The 23,326-nt window shown below is 34.2% G+C and overlaps 1 protein-coding gene across 7 annotated transcripts in view; it reads left to right on the top strand.

Moving 5' to 3' along the window:
• The window catches only part of LOC138715210 (zinc finger protein castor homolog 1-like), a 752,775-nt gene extending 730,483 nt beyond the window's left edge, over positions 1-22,292 (top strand). For 4 of the 7 annotated variants that reach the window (XM_069847869.1, XM_069847865.1, XM_069847866.1 and 1 more), the window contains 8 exons: positions 2,001-2,141; positions 3,864-4,127; positions 6,939-7,156; positions 7,341-7,476; positions 7,764-8,027; positions 10,312-10,618; positions 12,162-12,385; positions 17,238-22,292. In XM_069847869.1, coding sequence (XP_069703970.1) covers positions 2,001-2,141; positions 3,864-4,127; positions 6,939-7,156; positions 7,341-7,476; positions 7,764-8,027; positions 10,312-10,618; positions 12,162-12,385; positions 17,238-17,509 — 1,826 coding nt within the window. In that variant the 3' untranslated portion in view covers positions 17,510-22,292. The remainder of the gene's footprint in view (positions 1-2,000; positions 2,142-3,863; positions 4,128-6,938; positions 7,157-7,340; positions 7,477-7,763; positions 8,028-10,311; positions 10,619-12,161; positions 12,386-17,237) is intronic. The other 3 variants (XM_069847868.1, XM_069847872.1, XM_069847871.1) reach the window with 3 other exon arrangements.
• The last annotated feature ends 1,034 nt before the right edge of the window (positions 22,293-23,326 follow it).

Raw genomic sequence — 23,326 nt, 5'->3', positions numbered from 1 at the left:
ACTATAACATGCTTTTTTTTTTTAATTTCTAAATTTTTTCCAAATATAGGCTATTGTTTGCTTCGTTGTCCACGGTGGTCTTACCAATAACTTCAAAGTTCGTAAGTTCAAGCCAAACGATGGGTTATGAAATCATTTTCGTAGCTTCATTCCTATCACTAAATGAAATGACTGCAGACAAAATTTTTCAACTGTTTCTCTTCGAAGTCAAATCTAACTCTTCTTCTTTTATCATTCTAACATCAGGCATAAATGTGCACTTGCCATGGACAATTGGTGGGAGGAGTAGTTTTCAGACTCCTCCCTCCCTATGGAGATAATTTAAAACACTAATTTTATTTCCACCTGCATGATGAGTTTCAGTTAATTACCGGTACTTAACTTGCGTTATAAATTTAATGCATGTCATGATATTAAAAAAATTTTAGTACTCTCATTTGAAATTTATATTTTTTTTAACTAAGTTTCTCCATGACTGAACTTCACGAGCCACTACTACTCCATCTCACTATGAAATTCGACCCTCTGGGCCATATTCATAGACATTTTTAGCGCAGGCTTTCGGTGGATGATCAGCGAACTAACGTTTTTCGTATTCATAAACCAGTGTTAGCAATACATGATATGAATCCTGTACAAGTAATCAGTCGATAGCCAGGGCTAGTTTAGCACGCTTGTAGCGCGGGCTAGCGAAATGTCTATGCATAGCACCCTCTTAGACTAGTAAGAAATCAGAAATCTTGTTTTATCGTACCTGGAGGCACTGAAAATCTGTGACTTAAATTATGCTGGAACAAGTTCTCTCGGAATGATCCTGTTTTAACCCTTTGAAGCCGGACTACTTATGCCACTATTGCACGCAAATGCCTAACTCTTACCCAGGGGTTAATCAGGTAATTGCATAATCAGGTAAATTCGTGTTGGGTTCGTTGACCGAGTGGTTTAAGGTGCACAAGATATGTCCGACCAGCATATCGTGCCTAGGATTGCAGGTTCGTGCCACGGCCACTGCAGTCCATAGAGCCTGTGGTAAAGGATGGGGAGGGCCCATGTAAAGCAATCGGTGTAATGGTATGCATGGAAGCTGACGGGGTTTCAGTTGTCTGCAGTTGAAATGATTTTGCTCCTGTTTTAAGAAAAAAAGAAACATTGCAAAGAAAAAAAATTTAATAATAATTGATTAAATGGCGATCTTACTCGTGTTAATTATGTAAGCATGTGTGGCTTACATAATTAACAGGAGTAAGATCGCCATTTAATCAATTATTTATATTCAAGTGTTAAAAGTAGTGTACGAAAGATTCAACATGGAAAAAATTATTGTTTTAATTAAATGCAATGTCCTTAATGTTATATAAAATTAAAGAATGTCAACGTATTTTATATATAACATATTATATCACGTCATGTCCATAATACTAGCTGGAAACTACATTATAATGGATGCACGGTTCCTAAAGGTTATTTGTCATTATTGCATTCTTTGTTATTGCTTCATTGTTCCATAAACACGATACTTATAGTGTAATAATTGAGCCGTTCAGAGCACTTCTGCTCTGAACGGCTCATGTAAACTAGGCTAATGATTCGGTCGTTATTATACAAATTTAAATGGCATGAATATATATTTTGCCTGTAAATGTATATACGAAGAACAGAGAGATTGAGAGAGAGAGAAAAAAAAAACAAAGAGAAAGTAGGAATTGTATTTTGTATATTATTTATTTGAGCCATTCAGAGCAAAAGTGATGTAAGTCAAAATTGACTTACACCACTTCTGCTCAGAACGGCTCAATTATCCTCTTGAACATAGTAGAGATTCATATGTGACCCGCCATCTGATTTGAATATGGATTAAGAAAGTATTGCATAATGTAAATAAAATTCTAGTATGGTTCACAAAGACTAAAAGAAAGGCTTTATCATATCTGCATAAACAACCAAAAATAATTCTCACTACAGTCTATTCAGTTCTCATATTTTACTAATCACTTTAACAGATTCTCCGGTGCATATCAAATCAGAAGTACCTGGAATTGAGGGTTCAGCACACTCGCCAACTGCTGGTTCCCCACCAGTCCTTGTAAGGACGCCACAGATGTCGGCGCCATCACCAGAAGCAACAACGAATAAAACCACAGGTAAGAATTGTAATTGTCTCGTTATAACATGGCAGAGGGCCTGTTTGATTAATATAAATTGCAGTATTATCTTGAAAACTTGTAAATATATGAGAACATGTAGCATTGATGATTACTGAATGTAATGTTAAATGTTGGACAAAGTAGTTTGTATACCCGAGCATGCAGATATATCCAGTTCTGCATGAATGCTACAGTAGCATTTCCCAGAAGGAGTTTATACCATGACACATGACCTGCTGCAAAGTATGAGTGTTGCAGTACCGTATTTATTACGTTTATTTGTTTTTTATTTTCTTGTGTATGAATCATTTGGCCATAAAGTGTCAGTTTTGTTCATTTTATTTTTTAAGAACTGAAGTGTTTCTTTGTGATGTACTGACGATGTATGACAGAAAATTGTGAATGTTTAATGTGAAGGACATAAGCACTATTTTCAGTTATAAATAGAGTTGCCAGATTCCCGTACTTCCCAGATTTTTCCATTCCTCTAGTTCACACATTTTCTTCAGACTCCCGACTCGCAAATATTTTCCATGAGTTTAATAATTTTTTTAAATTCATTTATTACATTTTTCCACTAAAATTACCATGTTTCTCGAAGTCTCTGATTCGTTCGCATTCAACATTTCTGATTTATTATTTTTTCTCCCTATATTGATAAACTTCTGTGATGTAAGTTCCGTCTCCCACAGTTACCGGGACTTCGTTTTATCTTGCACATCATGATCCCCGTGTCTTAAGGAGTACTGGTAGACCTACATGACTAAATGTGCAGTGTTAATTTATTCCATCGTGGGTAGCGAAAGTGAGAAATATTCCAGGATCCACGGCCCATACCGTGTGTGTTTTCACTTACGAATAATAAGTGAATGGGTGTAAGTAAGAAGCAAAAGTGCTGCTGAACTCGTTAAAGCTGAATTACAAAATTGTTAACCTTTCCTGTAAAAATTTGGTCAGATATGTGAAAATTTCTGAAATAACGCAAATCAAATGTAAATATAGTTAGCGCTTTAGTTAATAGTTAGTGTATTTTTTTTAAGTGCAACCATATGTAGATTTATTTAAATATAACTTAACCGTCTAAAAGATAAAAAGAAATGTCGTTAATCTCGTGTTAGCGTGGTTTAGGCAGTATTTTCCCTTATTTTCAATTTGAAAACTTGAAAATTCTTGTTATAAGATACAGAAGCTGATCCCCACCTCAAAAGAGTCGTGTGTGTATATATATATTTATATATATATATATATATATATATATATATCTGTTCAGTGTAGGATTTAACTTTTAAACTAATATGTGTTAGAATCCACTGTTTTGTAAAGAAATAAGAATATTGTTTAATGAATTTAATATATGGAAGGATCGGAGTGAAACGAAGTGTTACGATACATAGTTATTACGAACTTATACTGTTACTAGATATAATAACTCAAATTTTTTGGGTAGTCTAAGCCTCAAAAGCCTCTTAAGAGCTACGCCACTGGTTCTCACAATCTGGAAAAAATAAAATAAATAAATACTATTGTAGACGATTCATTCCGCATACCTTTAATATGTATCTGTAAATATGGCCTTCTCACATACACTGTCATTATTTGAAAATTCTCTCAGAATACTTAAACAAAATCGCAGCAGCCACTCATGCTTTGATGCACACCATCATGACATAGCACATTGTGTGTCTGTGTGACCATGGTTTTGGTTTTCTCTCTCTTTAGTGGTGAAGGCTTCGGGAACTTTTTACCCGCTGTCTGCGTTTTCGTGTGGTGGTGCTGGTACGGGTTCGAATCCTAGTTCCTCCTCTTCCTCGACCTCTTCCACATCTTCCAGTTCGCTGGGAAAGGTGGGTGGTATTTCCAAATCATCCAGGGGTACTTCCCCTTCCCCTCCATCCCCTCCTCAGCCTCGTTGTGGTGCCATCATCACCGTGCCAAACAACGAATCATCATCCGAAGGCAGGAACAGGCAGCATTCCGGAACAGGTGCGTGAGGATCATCTTCCGTTAATCCCATTCTAATGACTTCCTGACCAGCTTGCTTTCCCAGTGTTTTGATGTCTGATCCCTGCCCATCACCCCCAGCCAGTACTACTACATTAACATTGCCTCACATTAACTGCTGCATGTGTTCTGTTTTGTTTGTTATATACAGGGCTTTATTTATAAAATCCGCTCATGCAGTGTTTTACGTCCTGGTTACTGCTCATGTCACCCATATTATTGAATTCCGCTTCCTCTGCGCATCCCCATTGCCCGACAATTCATATCTGAATCTGTTTCCTGACAGTCTCATGACAGTATACATTCATTCGCGAAGATTGATATACAGTTGACTCTAGAGCAACCCATTTTTTCTATGTAAATGTTATTTTGAATACGAATCAGCTCACTGTGTGCGTTTAGAATTTGGTTCAGTGCAAAATATTAATCACATTATCAGATGTATTATCAGAGCTTGAGGTCAAACCTGTACTTGACAAAATCATCAATATAGGAAGAACTGGAGATTACATGTGGGGAGAATGAAGAGGAATAGACTATCAAATTTAATCCATGTTGAATCTTTCGTACACTACTTTTAACACTTGAATATAAATAATTGATTAAATGGCGATCTTACTCGTGTTAAATATGTAAGCATGTGCGGCTTACAACTGTTTCAGTGCTATTCGACACCATCCTCAGAGCCTCAGAGTGTCCTTATCAGGACAAAGAGAAACACTACCATTGCACCTGGGTAAGTTTATAACCCAGAGTTGAATACAGATGCTTATATTACTTTTAAAAGCTGCAATTAGTTCTAGATCATCTCATATTTTCACAAATTAATAACATACAGTATTTTTATAATGATACATAATTATGTAACTATTTGGTGTGAAATATTATGTAATGTGGTACATACATATATTATGATTGATTCTTGACGTTTTCTGTCTATGTACGATAGATCTCGAGAGTCTGGTATTAGGTGTATATAACTAAAACTATAGATTTAATGTGTCGAATAGCACTGAAACAGCTGTAAGCCGCACATGCTTACATAATTAACACGAGTAAGATCGCCATTTAATCAATTATTTATGAAATTTAATTTCAAAATATCAACCAGCAGGGAAATGGAGCCAAAGTCGTCCACTTAGAAGCATTCAAGATGAACAATGAGACCAAAACGGGCCACTGGGTCTAAATCCGTGATTTGTTTGATGATGATGATGATGATGATGATGATGATGATGATGATGAAAAAAAAAGAACGAAAACATACAGTTTTAACAGCAAAAAAACTAGATGAAATCTTGAATGCACGCCAACAAACCACAGAGTTCACAAACCAATTCCTCACGTATTGAAAGAACTAAATGAAAACATTAGAAATGTAATCAGAAACATTACAGTGTCCGAATTTAATCGTGTCAGTCAGAATGTTTTCCCTATACAATGCATGTTTAACCTAGGGAGTACGACATTTCCAGCATCTTCTATAAGGTAAGTTTTTATACCAATTTTAGAAAGTCGAGTTGAAGTACAGGTGCTGTTAACTGTGGTACGCTTAGTAGCCGAGATGTAAAACACCGCATGAGCGACGATATTTTAAAATAAAATCCTCTATTTTTAAATATCTTTTTCTTCCATATGTAAAGTAAGCCATAATCTGTCCTATCAGAGACGTTAAAAAATATACATTCATCTGCTCTTTGTAGCTACAGAAGAATATATTCACAAATATTATTAACTATCTTTGTTTCAGTGCAGAATTATTTCATCTGCACTGGAGACTGAGGGAATTAATTTGCATTCCAACTTAAGCTAGTGTTCAAGACAAATGAATGCGTTCTAGTGAAACTAAAACTGCCTGTGGAAATATTTATAGCGAATTATTCACACTATAATGTTCGTATACCTTTCAAACTTTCCTTTCACTCATATACTTCTTACCAAACTTTTGCATAATTTTTCTGTGGATCTTTCACATCGTCACTTTCTTCTAAGTCTCCTCCAAAGGGGATAGTCATGGTGTTCGCGTAATTTTTCGAAATACGCATGTTCTTTCATCTGTTGTTGAATAATTTATTTATAGGTTATTTCACATGTCGCATTAGTTTCACCAGGCTGCATCTTGAAAATTGAAACAAAAAAAGTAAAGTTGAAATCGGCTTTCTTTGTATTAGAACAATATGTGAAAGGGGTTTTCCATACTATGGTATGTGAAATTCTGCACTAGTTCTGCTATCTGTTAAACATATTTAATATTATTTTGCGATTATAGAAGTAGATGATCACATATAATTCACTCGTAAACTAATGCGATTCTAAAGTTAAAAACACATTGAAGTATTTAACGTCTTTAGTCTTTCGCTGTCCATGACATAAAATATCCAGGCTTTCCACGACTAATACTTTGGCATTTTATACGACTGTGATAGAGTATTGTTGCATTTATTGTAATTTAGTGAAAAAGAAATTACGTTTTGAATTTTGAAAGCGTCTACTTTTAAAAAATTTGTTTAATTATTAGGATAAAGTGTTTCATTTTTGTGTATTTTAACCGCTTCTAAACAAAAAGCTTTTTTTATTATTTTAATTTGAACACACAAAACACATCACTTACTTCATTAACACATTAAAAATTCTCAATTCTATTGCTGAAGGAAATATTTTGGTCAACTTTATTTCATGATGACATCTATTAAACTCCAACACCATCTTTTTTTTAACGTTTTCTTGTTATACTATAGAAGACGGTGCTTATATAATTCAGGGTAAAATTTAGCAATGAAATGATTATATCAGCAGATTTGAAGAACGATCCTGGTTCCGGATCAGATGGAGGATCTCAACAATCATTGACACGCCTTCTCCAGCAACAACCTCAGCAGCATGACTCTGTTCCAAGGCCAGATTGGATGTCTCTTGAACGCCATGTCCGATATGGGCCTGAACAATCTTGTAGTCGCCCGTTTTGTAAACTGAAGAGGAAAGAACATTACCACTGCAATGCATGTAATCAGGTGTGTAGCAAATTGTATTGTGGGTATCATTTAATATGATTTAAATAACGGCATTTCATCCCTTATATTCTCTGTAAAAGTTTCTTAATTGTAGAGTAATATCATTATAGTTTGTAAAAATTTATCTTGAAGACTGAGATCGAAGTAAGTATTTTTGTGAGTAATTTTATTAATTTTGTTTCAGGCCTTCTCGGAGTTGGATCGTCTTCGGCCACACATTGCAAAACACAGCAGTGGCGCTCTTAGTCCATCAGTTGTAAAGAGGGAGCCTGAAGACAACAACAATGAAGAAAGCAATGATTCCACCAATAATGGATCAGGTGAGTTAAACGCTTAAAATCAAGTGATATTAGTGGGCGGAAAAAGTTTCGTTTTGTTTAATATATTCCTTTTCTCTCCCCCCTCCCCTCACTTCTGACACTTACATGCTAGTATTTCTAAACAAAAATGTAATTAATAATAGTTAACTATACACCTCCCAGTTGTTTCGAGTGAAATACCTGTCAGCACTTACTTGTAATTGACAAAATATATAAATTATAAGTAAAGACCAAAAAATCCCTTAACATAGTAAAATTAATGAATTTATTATTTCTTGAATTTGAAGGAGGTGCACCATCTTACGAACAGCAGAGTCCGAGTTCCGAGACCCCACAGGGTCCAGGAAGTGGGTTGCTTCCACCAGGAGCAGGGCTTCATCACTCAGTGTTCCCACCGCACTCCTCCCCGTCTTCGTCTGCAGCTGCAGCAGCCAGTTTGAATGCTGCAATGGCGGCAGCAGCAGCTGCTGGACAGCAGTTTGCCCTCATCACATCACAAGGAATCCCGTTCATTCAGCACGGCATACCAGCCATATACTCATCTCCAGCAGGCAAGTACAGCAGAATTTCCTCTCTTCGAAATGTGGAGCGGAAGAATGCTACGTTGTTAAATCTCCATCTATTCTCTGTTAGTCTCTGTTGTAATAAAAGGAGTTCACTGTTCATGCTCTCCTTTTTCGAATTGCATTGAAATCACTTTTCCAGCTTCTTTTACATAGTAAGAAAACTTCAATGAATGAAGCCGTGTTCTTTGCTAAACCAATATTTTAAATGCTGATTGCTGCCAAACTATGAAGAATGTAAACCAATATAATATTGCGTGCAATTCATATTTAGAACACACAAAATAACCTACTACAATATTTTTTAACTTTTACGTTTACAGATGCTTCTGTAGATCAATCAGTCTTCTTAATGTATCCAGCTGTTTTCTGACAACATATTTAGTAGATACAAAATAACCTACTACAATATTTTTAACGTTTACGTTTACAAATGCTTCTGTAGATGAATCAATCAATCTTCTTAATGTATCCAGCTGTTTTCTGACAACATAAAGTCCACTATAGTCCACTGTAATCTATTCACTTGTTGTTTTTCACGAGAAATGAGGGGTATTTTGATCGGTGTTCATTATAGATGCCTGTTGCTAGTAGCCAGAGTTGGGGTGTAGTCATTATATACTGCAGGGCTGTGTCTTCTGCAATGCTTTTGTAGATAAAATAGGCTACTTATTTTTCTCAAATAACTCGACTTTCATTTTCATCTACTGCTTTAAAAGCCATCTGGCCTGTTCCAACAGAGAAGTCATCTTGCCATCGATATTGGGGCTTTTAATGTGGTTTGTATTGACATACTATTTCGTTAAATCTTTCAGAAGGCATTCTCAAAATATGTTTGTTCCAATATGTATATTCAGTTATTTTATCATTTAAAGTAGAAAAAAAAATTACAACATCGCATACAGAACAAATAATACTCTACAAAAACATCTCAACACACAAACAACACAAACAAACAAATACAACCACACAGGCGTATACAAACTCAAATGTAACACCTGCAACAACTTCTACATAGGACAGACAGGTAGATCATTTCAAACACATTACAAAGAACACATCACAGCTATAACAAAATTACAAAACACTTCCACATATACAGAACACATCACAAATGCTAACCACACCTACAGAGACATCAACACAGACATGGAAATTCTACACATCCAACCAAAAAGCCAGAAGCTAAACACACTAGAACAGTACGAAATATACAGACACACAAAAACACATCCAAATGAAATTCTCAACACACAACTCAATTTCAGAACACACACACTCTTTGACTCCACATTACACTACACAAACACACACCCCACAGGGAACAAAACAAAAGGCACCAAGACCAGCAACAACCAGTTCTGAAAATGGCCAATAGCAGGCCGAAACATGGTAACCAGGTACAGTAAAATTTAACACGAGAAGGACATATAATACATATTCCGAAGTGATATAATGTTAAAAATTGTGTAATCAAGATGTATAGTAGGAAAAAAACATAAAGCTACTCTTTTTTCTTACCGTTTCTTATGTGATCGTAAAGGATATTTCCAGCAACATATCTCAAAAACTTCATCTCAGCTGGACCATTCCATGCAAAAAAATATGTTTTTGAACCATGATATCTCAAAAGTTAAAAATATTGTAGTAGGTTATTCTGTATGTTCTAAATATGAATTGCACGCAATATTATATTGGTTTACATTCTTCATAGTTTGGCAGCAATCAGCACTTAAAATATTGGTTTAGCAAAGAACAGGGCTTCATTCATTGAAGTTTTCTTACTATGTAAAAGAAGCTGGAAAAGTGATTTCAATGCAATTCAAGAAGAGCATGAACAAGTGATTATTGTCTTCAAGGTTCAGGGCTTTGGTTTGTTCTGCTTCCTGATAATTTGAAATTTGACATCATTACCGGTACCTGTTGTTGGATTGTTAATACTTGTTTGTTCCCATTTATCATTAAATTACATGTAGTTTTTGCTTTATGTTAGACATACATTTCATATGTTTGTTTCATTTTATCTGAGATTGTGTTACTATATCTCTTACGTTTGCATAGTCAGTTCATTTTATCACACCTTATTCTGTTAAGAAGCAGTTTTAATATTCACAGTCATAGTATTGTAGGATTTACTGTCTTCCACTTCCTACTAAATTTATATCCGTTCTTAAGATGTTTTCTGTTAGAGAGAACATGTTCCACGGAATTACTTCCTGGAAGGGTTTATGGGTAACATGGGGGCTAAATCTCAGACATGTATTGTTTACAGGACTGATGTTTGCTGCTCCTCATGGTCTGCATCCATCCCACGCTCATTCCGTAGCCCTCCAGAGCAACGGTCTGCTGGACCACCATCACGTGCTACTGAATGCTGCTGCTGCGAGTGCAGAACAAGCTGGCCAGGCCCAGAGTCCTGCCGAGCAGCACTTGGCAAGTCTGAACAAACGAGCAATATCGCCGCACCCTTCCCACCACGGACACCTAGACATGAGTCCAGAGGCAAAGAAAGCCCGAGTGCAGAACAGTATGAGGATACTCAAGGATGAGCCCGTACCGGAGGGTTACATTCGCTTCAGGCAAGTTTCTTTTCTATTACTTTCTTCCTTGTTGAAACAAGTAGTTTCATATTAGAATCTTGCAGAGTATATGTAAAACAATAAATTGGTATCATCTTCAATGTGCCAATTGTGAAGATCCCTTCAGTTACTTGCGTTGTAAAATATTGTCTTTTGGAATAACCTCACATTAAACTCTGATAGAGTACTGGTACCCCGAAAAATAAATTAGAATCTTCAATCTGGTAGAAATATTCCGAGAAATAAATTAGTACCATCTTGAATCAAGTAGAGTATTCCTAGTAACAAATTGCTACCATCTTCAATCTAGGGCTAGTAGAGTATTCCGAGAAATGAATTGATACCATCTTCGTTCGAATAGAGTAATTGAAGAAATTAATTGGTGTCATCTTGAGTCTAGTAGAGTATTCCGAGAAATGAATTGATACCATCTTCGTTCGAATAGAGTAGTGGAAGAAATTATTGACGTCATCTTGAGTCTAGTAGAGTATTCCGAGAAATTAATTACTTTCAATTTCAATTGTGAATTGTGAAAAATTTCTACAGTTACTTGCACTTGAAGTATTTCCTATTGGAATATTAGAGACTGTGATGTTGAAGACAATAAAGATGAAAGTAATTCAGGAGCAAACGATTTATAGCTGATACTGGTAATAAATTAATTATTCCCTGACAATAACAACTGGATGACCATATTTGCTTTCTTGTTTCATGTAGCAAGAATGTTCTCTTAGTTTCATGTATGAAAACATAAGAATATTGTTCAACATTTGAAACTCGTTGAAGTGATCTTGACTTAACATTTGCAGAGTTAATTGAAGTTTCTTTTTGAATACCGGTAACTAATTTAAGAATAGCTCTGTACGTTTATTAGTCTCGTACACTGTACAAAATGTCATGTATGTTTTATTAAGGGGAGCAACAGTTTAAATTCGTTAAGAGAGTTAATTCTCTATATTTGCAAAGGGCTTATTTATTTTCTTTTAAATTTTTTTTATACTGTACCGGTAATATAAAATTCCACCTTGCCTCAAGATTCGATAAGTAAGAATGTTACTCATGATTTAAATTCATTGAAAGAGTTTGTGACATTTCTGGAATTTAAATTTCTTTTTGAATATATCGGTAACCGATACAGTTCTATATTTATTTACTGTTTTTCATGGATAACCTAACACATCAAGAATGAAGAGAATATTGTTACTCAGTAATTAAAGCTCGTTGGAAGAATTAATGATATTTACTGAGTTAATTAAATTATCTCAATCTGTTATGCTACAAATGTGAAATATTTTTTCGTTCCTTAAAAATTTGTTGATAATCAATAAAAATAAAATGTTAACTCACAAAAAGGAACCTTTTCAAACCAAGTTTTATTTATTCTCACCTTGGTGTGTGTCTCGTATCACGTTATTTACCGTGGATAAATAAAAACAAAATAAAAACAATTTGCTTCTCAGTCTTCAAACAAAAATGATGGGGCAGATTAATACATGATGCTTGTGTAATAAGATATACGTAACATATTTATGTTGTTTTACAGGTTCAACGAAGATTGCAAGTATCCACACTGTGGCTACCGGGAGCATCAAACTCACTTCCATTGCATGCGTTCTGATTGTGGCTACAGCTTCTGTGACAAAACCCGTTTTGTGCAGCACACTGCTCGCCATGAGAGGCTAGACACACTGATGGGTGGAGACTTTCAGCAATTCAGAGCTAATGTCTCGTGTGGTCGGCCGGAATGTGTGTATACTTCCACACTAGGTAAGCATACATAAACTTATTTCAGGTACAATTTTCTATTGCATTCATTTTATTTTTCAATCACTATGAAATACTTGGTACATGGGAATGTTGTGCAGATATGTAATTCAGTAAAAACATTTTGTAGAATGTAGTGATTTATCGATTTTAATGACAAGTACAGAGCATTCCTATGCAGACTGGTCGCAGATAGTCATGTTCCATATGACAGTAGTGGGGAATGTCTATCCCAAAAAACTAAGCAGCATTTGTTGGCATGTCTATCTTCGGTAACATCTGAACTCATGTTTCGGTCGCTTGTGTTAAAGTGCTGTGTTGTTGAATTTCTTGTTTATAGTGATGGTTCAGTTCTAGAACATCGTGTATTCATTTATAATAACTATCAGTGGCGGCTCATGAACTTGTGGATTGGGAGAGCTGCAGTAGATTTCGGTACATACAAATTTCACTTCTTGATACCATTACTAATAAGTATAGGACAAAAATAAATGCACTACATATCGAAAAACCAAAACTTCCTGAATTATTTGGCAGATGTCTGTGGGACCATTTGCTAATCCCTAAGAAAAACTAATACCATCGATTTCAGATCGGCAGACACTCAATTTACAATCTACCAGTTCATTCTGAATTGTCTTAGAATAACTTTAAACAGTGGCATGTTCCAAATGATTTTTGAGAGGTTCGTTTAGATTACTCACGAACTGTAGCAACCCACGAAACACATCAGGGTTCTTCGAATCGTTTTTCCATCTGTCTCCTAAGGGGAAGTTCATATTGGCCACAAAATTTGATACAATAATTTTCTTTTAAATAATTTCACGATTTTTTCTCACTTCTTGATTATGTTTGAGAATGTTTGTTCTGTTCGTTTCACTTAATTGCACAGCAGTATGAGTTGCGTAACATAGCCAATGAAACAACATTTTTCAGGTGAGACTGCGAAGATTCGTGCATTTTGCTTTTTAGGGACAAATGTCCTAAATCTGTCACACCGCTCCTAGTCCATGCAGCATCACCACCGAAGAGGAGGCAAGGAAAACAAAATACAGATTTTTTTGTTCACATCCATGTAACCAAAAATGCTCAGCGTAAATTTCATTGTTTTACTTCCTTACATATATGCACTATTTCAGCTGGATGAAGCTTACGTAAGATTTAAGTCGGGTAACGGACGACCCTTTAATTTCACTTCATTACATCAATATTCTCCGCAAGGGAAAGTTGAGAAAAATAAAATTAATATTCTGTAATTCACACACACTCATGCTTGCAAATTTGCACTGGTTAAGTTACGGTATTAAGACGTCATACCAAAACAACACTCAGATATACTGATGGTCAACAATTTTCTAAAACTGGAAAAGAAGTCTCTTTCGTATTTTACGTGCTATATCAAAAGGATTCTACTCGTGCAATCATTTTGAGTTAAGGCAAATATTAGGTTCTGCTGGAGGCTGGATATAGTCTATACGTAATAATAAGGCAAAAGAGAATATTAATTTCGTTATTTTAACTCGATAAGATTCTACAACAATAAGTATGTGAAAAGAAAATTAAAATTTTGTCATTAAGTTTCAAGGGAAGAGAGAATCCATTTGACGCAGCATTACAATAGTGTTGTGGGAGGAGAGGAAAGATCCCTTGTGGCCTGGCTCTGCAAGCCACTGCAGCGAGATATGAGTTTTAAACAGCGGCAGTTTTCTTCACCTCTCTACCCCCTGACCATGCAAGACACACTCTCTATGAGCTGACCACCCTGCAGATCCCAGGACGACTTTGAATGCAGTGTCAATTCCAATACAGTCGACACGCAAAAAGATTATGCATAGTACATATTCCCGGGCAGATGAAATATAAAGCAATTTACCAATAAAAGCTGTAACAATTCTTCTACAAATTAAAATAAATATTATTTTTATTTTCCTGTCAAAGCAGGGAGTGCTGCAGCTCCGCAGCTCTTATGGACGAGCCGCCCCTGATAACTATAGTTTATAATAACTTCCAAAAAGAAAACTGGTGGTAGAGCATAAGTTGCTGTAGAAAAAAGTGAGATATTTTTCTGTAATTATCAAGGTTTTCGCACAAAAAAAAAAGTGTTTTGTGAGTCTTAACTTTTTTTTTAATGAGAATAGACAGTTGTCATTTACATTGCCCAATACATAATGCTAAAGCATTCATTTGTTGCTCTGTTGTATATTGGTATACTGGGTGTTCAGTTCAAAGTGTGTCAAGGCTCGCTAGTCGATGAGCCTAGAGAATTCAATCTTCCTACACTTCCGCAGAGCTGTATTATTTATGTGCCAGAGAAGTTGCCTAGCAAGTACGGCGTTCATTCAGAAGAGTACTTACCGATACGTACGGTAACACCGGTAGTAGCAGGAATGTGAACTGTTTCGAAACACATACTGAGGTGAGTTTTTTCTTACTGTTGGGATATGGGGAGAGGGTTAAGACGATTACTTACGTATTTGTTGACATTAACTTCGACGGTCAACATAGACACGGAGCATTTGATTTGTATTGTAGAATGTTGCCGTATGCAACCGATGATAACAAATACCTGCTTACGACATGCCCGCGCAAAACACAGTTCGAAAGAGGTTATGGTAGACTGCCATCTGTTGCTACGACGTTCAAGTTACACCGTACACGTTCTCAAGTTCAGATTGAACACCTTGATTAATAGGCAACTTCTCTAACACAAAAGCTGAAACTCGCTTCAAATCGCTGACTCATCAACAGTGACGTCATGACACACTTTGAAATGAATACCCAATATGTCGGGCACAAGGTCATTGGCAATGGCTTCACGTTCAGTCGAAATGTTAACAAATAATTAAGACTACTATCAATATTAAAAATAAAATTATAAGAAATAATTAAATTTCACTAGATATTTTGTTCAGTAGACTGATATGTACTATTTATAGAATTTCTACAGTTTATATCATTTACACTTTATATGTCAGGGAAAAAAAAAAAAAAGTCGAGTAAAATTTAAGAAAAAAATCTCTTAGTGTTTTAGTGACTCACAAATTTAATATTTAGTAACTGGTTAAGAAATTGGAAGGAACTTGTTCAATATTGAACAAAAAACATTGAGGATAGACTACAGTAGATGGTTACAACAATCCCTACGAAAATCATTAAAACAATTATTTGCTCATCAATGCGGAGTTTCTAGAACTTCAGCTTGGAAAGCAGACCTGTGTGACTGCTGGTCTGCAGGTATGTGACTACTTGTTACCTGTGCAACAGATTTCGTTAGTTAAAGGGTGGAGTGGGACCAGTCTGCATAGGAATGCTCTGTATTTTCAGAATATAAATTGAGGACCTGAATTGACAAACAATCTAAGTCCAAAATTTACAGAATTTGACTTTTTACCTGATATATGTTGTTTTCTTTTGCGTAGGCTACGATCCTTTAAAAAGAAATATCCTAACTCCGACTATAAGCCTGTTAAAAACATAAAATTAGTTGGTCAAACGTTAAAAAGTGTTAAAATTTTAAAAAATTTGACAGACAGCCCATTTCGACGTGATGTCACGTCTTCCTCAGTGTCTCCTGAACTACTGGTGATCTTGAATTCTGCGATGTGCATTTGTCGATTGTAGGGGTGGGGGTATGTTGTTCTTATGGTGGGGGCTGGTTGTTTGTGTGTTATGACGTATCATGACGTCGAATAATGTGTGGGTATTGAACTGTAATTGTGTGTTAAGTATATGTTGTGGGCATGTTATTGTATGTTTATATATTTCGTATTGTTCTAAGATGTTTAACTATGAACTTTTTGGTGTGATGTGTAAAATTTCCATATCTGTGTTTCAGTACAGTATTTGTTGCCTGTGTTTTTTAATCATACAAGTACTTATTTTAATACTTTTATATTGCAAGCCTATATAATTTTCTTGCTCTCCTGAAAAATTTATTTCAGTGGACTTGGGATGTTTGTCAATTCATGTCTTCAATTAATACTTCAATACTAAAGTCTTTGCTTAGCTATATATATTTTATTAATTACCAGTATTAATAATTTTGTAAGTAAAAAATTCATTGAAGTTGTTTATAAATACTTGAAAATCTACTTACAATACATACTTGAAAAACTGAACTATAATCAAAATGAATTGTATAATTCAAATTTAAGGTGTTTGATTAGAAATCATTATGCATCATTTTTTTGCAAAATATATATATATATATATATATTGAGTTGAAAGAGCAGATCAATGGAGATAAAAGTATAATAATGATGATAATAACAATAATAATAATAATAATAATAATAATAATAATAATAATAATAATAATAATGGTGATGGTGGTGGTGGTGGTGGTGATGGGGTAATAATAGAAAGAAACAGTAGGTACTGTAGAAGAAATAACATTTCTTAATATACCGGTAATAATAGAGACACATTAAGAAAAGACATTGTAAATAAAGTAAAGGCTTAGTGGATTTAAGGAATAGAATTTGTTACAAGATCTCGAGAAGCAGTAACATCCGATAGAAAGAAAGACATTTTGAATATCTGCGTATGATTAAAAGTTCTAAAAGTACCTAACTTAACATTTTTCAAGAAACAGGAAAGAGCTTAAAAATATTTTATAAGAATTTAAATAAGTGATGGAGATGGCGATGATGATGATGATGATGATGATGATGGCGATGATGATGATTAGAAGAAGTGGATAGAAGTGTAAGAAGATTGAAAAGGATAAAGATAAAGATGAAAAAGAAGAATATGATGATGACGACGACGATGATGATGATGATGATGATGATGATGATGAAAAAAATGAAAATGATATTGAGGTTTCTAACATTATTTTATTGTTTTATTTTAGGGGCTATGCAGAACAAAGCATCGCATTTCCATTGTTTGAAATGTGAATTTGTTTGTACTGATACCAACAAAGTGGTAGCACATCGAAGACAACATCAGAAACTCGATTCTATTATGGCTGCTGGATTTGAGAAGTTCACGCCTTCTCAACCATGCAACATGGAATCTTGTGCACATTCAGGCAAACAGACGCACTACCACTGCTTGAGTTGTCAATATGCAGTGCTTGGACTTTCACAGATGTCAGCACACAAGTACCGGCATATGGAGTGAAGTGTATTTTAAAAAGTATCAAGTCACAGATTAACTCAGGTATACAGAAAAATAGATTTTATTTCACTCCGGTGCGCTTGGAAGAACATTGAAGGAACAAGGAGCTTTTACAAGTCTTCTTTTGTGTCATTTCAAACTTCACACGTGCACTTAAACTGGCGAAAAAAGAATTCACTAGAACAGAAACGTCTCCATCACAATTTGTAATAATTGCGGAGGCTATGTTGCAGCTGTAATATGTGTTTGGAGTTGAATTATTTGACTTGGATTCTCCGAGTGTTTCCTGTTAAGAATGAATGTGTGTTCTCTGACATATTTGGGCACCAAAGAAAACAAAACTATTATTAAAAATATTTTAGGATTATTAAGTAGTAAGAGAACTATATGTATAGACTCTCAGAAATAATTATTTGAACAAAAAAAGTTTGTGATTAGAAAGAATATTTAATTTTTAATTATGTGCACATTCAATTGCACAGTGACATTGATGGAATACAGAAATTTTGATTAGTGTAAAGATTGTGATGTTAACCAGTTAGTGTTAAAAGGATATGTGATGTAATCACACAGGTTTCACACACAAAAACACTTTGAACGTACATGTGTTTGTTGTTCACTGGTGTCTTTTTATATTACTGTCGCAACACAAGACTTTTTAACCGTTCTACAGAATTGTGAGTCTTCACATGCATGTTAATGTGGCATGTCAAGTTAATTCTGACAGAAATCAAGTGACTTACTTGAATACGATACATATTATAGTCATTGTACATAGTAGTGTTTAGAGATACAGTGGTGAATAAGTGCAAGGTTTACAGACTTGCATATAATTTCGTGACTATAGACAATATTACAATATAGTTAACGCAAGAGAATCCGTTTTTACTATATGGATTACGAGAATTGAATTATAAGTTCATAATTGAACACGACAATGTGATCGATTATTATCTGTGTATTACGTGATAACAAGAACTTTAAAAGCATGCTGCTATATATAACTATTGTTAGTTAACAATTTCTGAGGACTGTATACGAGCTGCCATCAAATTTGGAACAGGGCAATCCTGATATACTGTATAAAGCTGCCAGTTATGTATGTTACAAACTGACTGATATATGATCTGGTGCCAGTACCATGCTAATGTACAAAATTACATAATATATAAAATAGTGTTTGTATTATTACACTTACCATATTTGATATAAAATGAATCATTATTATAAATTATTTTATGTTATGGAGAGGCGTAAGTTTCACAGACTTAAGAGTAATGTGTGTTATATATAAGAACTACTATCACATTGAATGTTAAGAACTATTATTTTCAACTTTTTAACAGAAAGTTCAGAGAATTTGAGCATCTGAAGTCGAAACGATTTTAAAATTATAATTAAACAATTGCTTTCGAAAATATGAGGTATTTGTAATAATACAACACCATTTTAAAGGGAAATATAGCTTGTAACATGAGCAGCTATTGCAGAAGTGAAGCATTTCTGTGTACTTGAAGTAATGAACTCTTTACTAAAGCTAAAGGGCATCTTTGGTTCTTGTCAGTAGAGACAAGACAGGGAGAACTCATAGTATGAACAAGGCAAAGAACAGAATACCCAGTCAGTAATCCAAAGGGTTGAAAACAAATTCTGGGTTACAACATTAAATAGTGTGATATTATATTTAAAGAAAAAAAAAATCAAGAGGAAATCTGAACGAGCTCTACTGCTCGATAAATGTTTAATATAGTGACGAAACATTTGAGTAGGGATCAAAAACAGAAATAATCTGTTTTCAAAGACAAAGAGCAAGTCCTCTTTAATTTTTGTAGTATTATTAGTAAATATTACACAAAATAATGATATATGCCTTAAAATTAGGATTAGTTGAAGTATTTTGTGTTTATATATACAAATAATAAGAATAATAATATTAATTGTGCCTTTAGGAAGAACGAGTCAGTAAGTTTGTGACAGGAGACCATTCTAGTTGGATAGACTTTTTGAGTAGCTAGCTGTCGTGCCTTAACATACGAAATATTGTTCTTTCTCCCCCCCCCCCCTTCTTCTTCTTCCAACGTAGTGCTTCTGTTGATGAATGCAGCATTCATACCTCTCATAAGTGAGGTGTATTTAAATGAAATGACATAATGTATACCGTACTGTAATCCTCCACCTTTATCTTAGTCATTTCTTTTTTCTTTGCTCATACATGAAGAGGCATGACTCGTAACTGGATGCCACAGTGAATGTGTTAGTTGACAACAGACAAGAGAACACACAAACTGCATGGGTTCAAAATTTTGTTGTTGAATAAATTTACAGTGTGATTGGGAAATTTTCAAAAATGCTGGCCAACCTTCCAAAAAAAAAAAAAAAAAAGGTAAATATATATGTAGGGAAATATAAATTATGTAGCATTTAAAATTTCTAAAAGTAAATATTATAGTACAAAATGTTTTATAGCATATTCCATTCTAAATTTTAATAGTAGCAATTTTTTCCAACACTAACTGTTGTTATTCAAATTGAGGAAAAATTGTTGATTCACAAATTTTAGTGCCTTAAAGTTTTGTATCACGAGAGGAATACTAATATAATTTTCTAGTATTATATTTCTAGGAAAAAGGAAAATTTAAGACTTTTTTTAATATTTATTTATATTCATATATCCTTTGGCACACTTTTGTGTGATATTTTTAAGAGATAGTATTCTTTTCTATATAATATATTTTTGGCAGCCAGCATTACTAACAATATTTAGCAAGTGCTTCTTTTTAACTCATGATTTAATGCATTAGTTTAATCTTCGTCTACTAATTTCATATTGTAAGAATGTGTAGGCCTATTCAGTGTGTTCATGACTACCAGAGGGTAGAATACACATTGTTATGGAATGTGGAAAAAAAATATATATGGTATCCATGTATTGGTGGTCCTATACTTTTCATTAGATGCATTCCAAGTCGTATATTTTGTGTAATTGATTTGAAATATACAAAAAAATAAGGTTGCCTAGTATTCTTAAATGATTTTGAAGATGAAGTAAGCAAGCATTTTCGAAATGTGCCATATTATGAAATGCAACACAAACGTGCAGAATAAACCAACCAATATACACTGTATAAAAAAGAACAAAAAAATCAAGAATAAACCTAGTCTGCACTTTATTATCATATTATACATATTATGCAAGTACGTAATGGAATGAGAGAAGACAACGCGACATATTGTTGTCATTAATGTAAAGAAAACAGAAAAACATGTCGATTGTACAAAGGTATCATTAATAATTTTTTTAAGCCCTGAAAGGGATGGAAGTATAATTTTGTCCCTGTTATTACTATTTTTTTTTTTGCTTCTCATCATTATTTTGTTATTATTTTTAAAACCATTATCTCTGCTTACAAAGCAAAGATGAATTTTTAAATTGTAAAAAAATATCTTTATTTTTAAGTATTTTATTTAATCACATAAAGTGGAACAAAAGTAACTGGAAACTATAGATTGGTCGATTTTTTGATAAGACTACAATGGCACAATATGCAGTTATGTTGCTCTGAGATGTACGTTACCTTCATAGCAAGCTTTGATGTTGCCTTTCTTCTTCTGTGGGCACTTTTATATATTTCTTGTGATGCTGGCGTATTTTGTCGGCATAATAGTGACATCCAGACAACATTATTGCATTTGCCATTAGTAAAATGGAATTCGGCTTAAATATGAAAATTTCATCACATATTCTATACCAGAAAGCTTAACATATAGCAAAGGCTTGAATAATATGAATTTTTTTTTTTTCCTTTTTTGATTAGTTTCATGTAGCTGTGATTTCTTAAAAGTAAAAAATTACAAGTATTTTATTTATACCTACCAATATAGAATGGGTGAACAATTTTTTTGTGTAATTCATCTTACGTTTAAGAAAAATTACCAAATACATTAGCAGAAGATTTACAACATTTGTGCTATCTTAATTTAAAGGCAATGAAGAGCATTTCAGTTTATATTCTTTACTTGTCCAGTCGTTTTGGGCAGAGAAGTAGAATGAGGACTTTATCATTACCCTTTCTGATTTTAAACGAGTAACGAATGTAATTCTGATCGCTCTGATTTATAGGAGGAAGTACTCGTAAGAGAATCTCAAATGTATTCCTGTCACACACAACCTTTCCTTCTCAGTTAATATTGGTCTGATGGTCTTTGACATTGGTAGAACTTCAGCCATATTAGTTCGGTACTTTTGATATAATCCATCATCATTGTTTCCAAAGTGCACATTTTTCTATCACGATAAAGAAAGGATGTGGAATGCTGAAATATTTGCAGATATTCCATTAGTTTTCTTTAAAACTATGTATGCGTATGTCATTATTTATTAATAATGCCTGTTGACCTTTTTATGGGACGATAATAATTATTCACGGCATATGCTATACCAAGATTTATTTTCGTTGCTATTTTGCAACTAATGAATAATAGTAAGGATCGTTGCAGCATCTGTCTTACGCAAAAAAAAAAAAAAGCAAGACCTCTTTACATAGCAGTGCATTCATAGAACAATGATAATGGAAATATATCCAGAAGAAACATCTCCATCTCGGATAACCAGTAAACTGAAAAATGACATCACTTCTCACTATCAACAATTATTGTTACCTGGTACAGATCTGACACATTTAGTGAGTACTTCTTGTGTCTTAAAAATGTGGACTGTGTGTAAATTTATCCAGGTCACTAGACACTGGACATATTATTTAACAAGAAATATATAAGTTCCAATGAAGTTACTCAATTGTTTATTTCAAAATATACATTGTGTATTTTAATTGGTCATAATAAGAGATTAAGGACATCGTTAGCCAATTGACTAGTGCATCGAGTTTTTCTACTCTGGATACTCGGGTTCATAATCAATGCAATTTGTTGTGAACAAAACTGCTGGATCATATTTTCTTGGCGAAACCTTCTTCATTGTGATAATTTTACTAATTCTGTTCCTTATTTATTATCACTTCCAGAATAATAATAATAATAATAATAATAATAATAATAATAATAATAATAATAATAATAATAATAATAATACCTTAGAATGAGATTCTGACTGGTATGTACATCTATTATCAGGGAGTACATCTCACTTGGCGATATGTCAAAGGTAGAACAATAATTGTTTATATATATATATCTGAAGTCTGATTAATGTAATATGTTACTAGTCGGCAATGTGTGCAGTGGATGGGGAAAGGAACTGGCCACCTTATCCCATTATCTCCTGGCTTAGTTGTCTCATGAGTGATGGTCAGTTATAAGTTTCAAACCTGTCTTCGGATATTTGACTAAATAATAATAATAATTAGGCCTACTTACTTACAAATGGCTTTTAAGGAACCCGCAGGTTCATTGCCGCCTTCACATAAGCCCGCCATCGGTCCCTATCCTGTGCAAGATTAATCTAGTCTCTATCATCATATCCCACCTTCCTCAAATCCATTTTAATATTATCCTCCCATCTACGTCTCGGCCTCCCCAAAGGTCTTTTTCCCTCTGGCCTCCCAGCTAACACTCTGTATGCATTTCTGGATTCCCCCATACATGCTACATGCCCTGCCTATCTCAAACGTCTGGATTTAATGTTTCTATGTCAGGTGAAGAACACAATGCGTGCACTTCTGCATTGTGTAACTTTTTCCATTCTTCTGTAACTTCATCCCTCTTAGCTCCAAATATTTTCCTAATAACCTTATTCTCAAACACCCTTAATCTCTGTTCCTCTCTCAAAATGAGAGTCCAAGTTTCACAGCCATACACAACAAC

The sequence above is a fragment of the Periplaneta americana genome, chromosome 15 (assembly GCF_040183065.1).
Source record: "Periplaneta americana isolate PAMFEO1 chromosome 15, P.americana_PAMFEO1_priV1, whole genome shotgun sequence".
In the NCBI taxonomy this organism is placed as follows: Eukaryota; Metazoa; Arthropoda; class Insecta; order Blattodea; family Blattidae; genus Periplaneta; species Periplaneta americana.
Note: the sequence above shows the minus strand (reverse complement) of the source record. Positions and strands in the feature narration are given on the sequence as shown.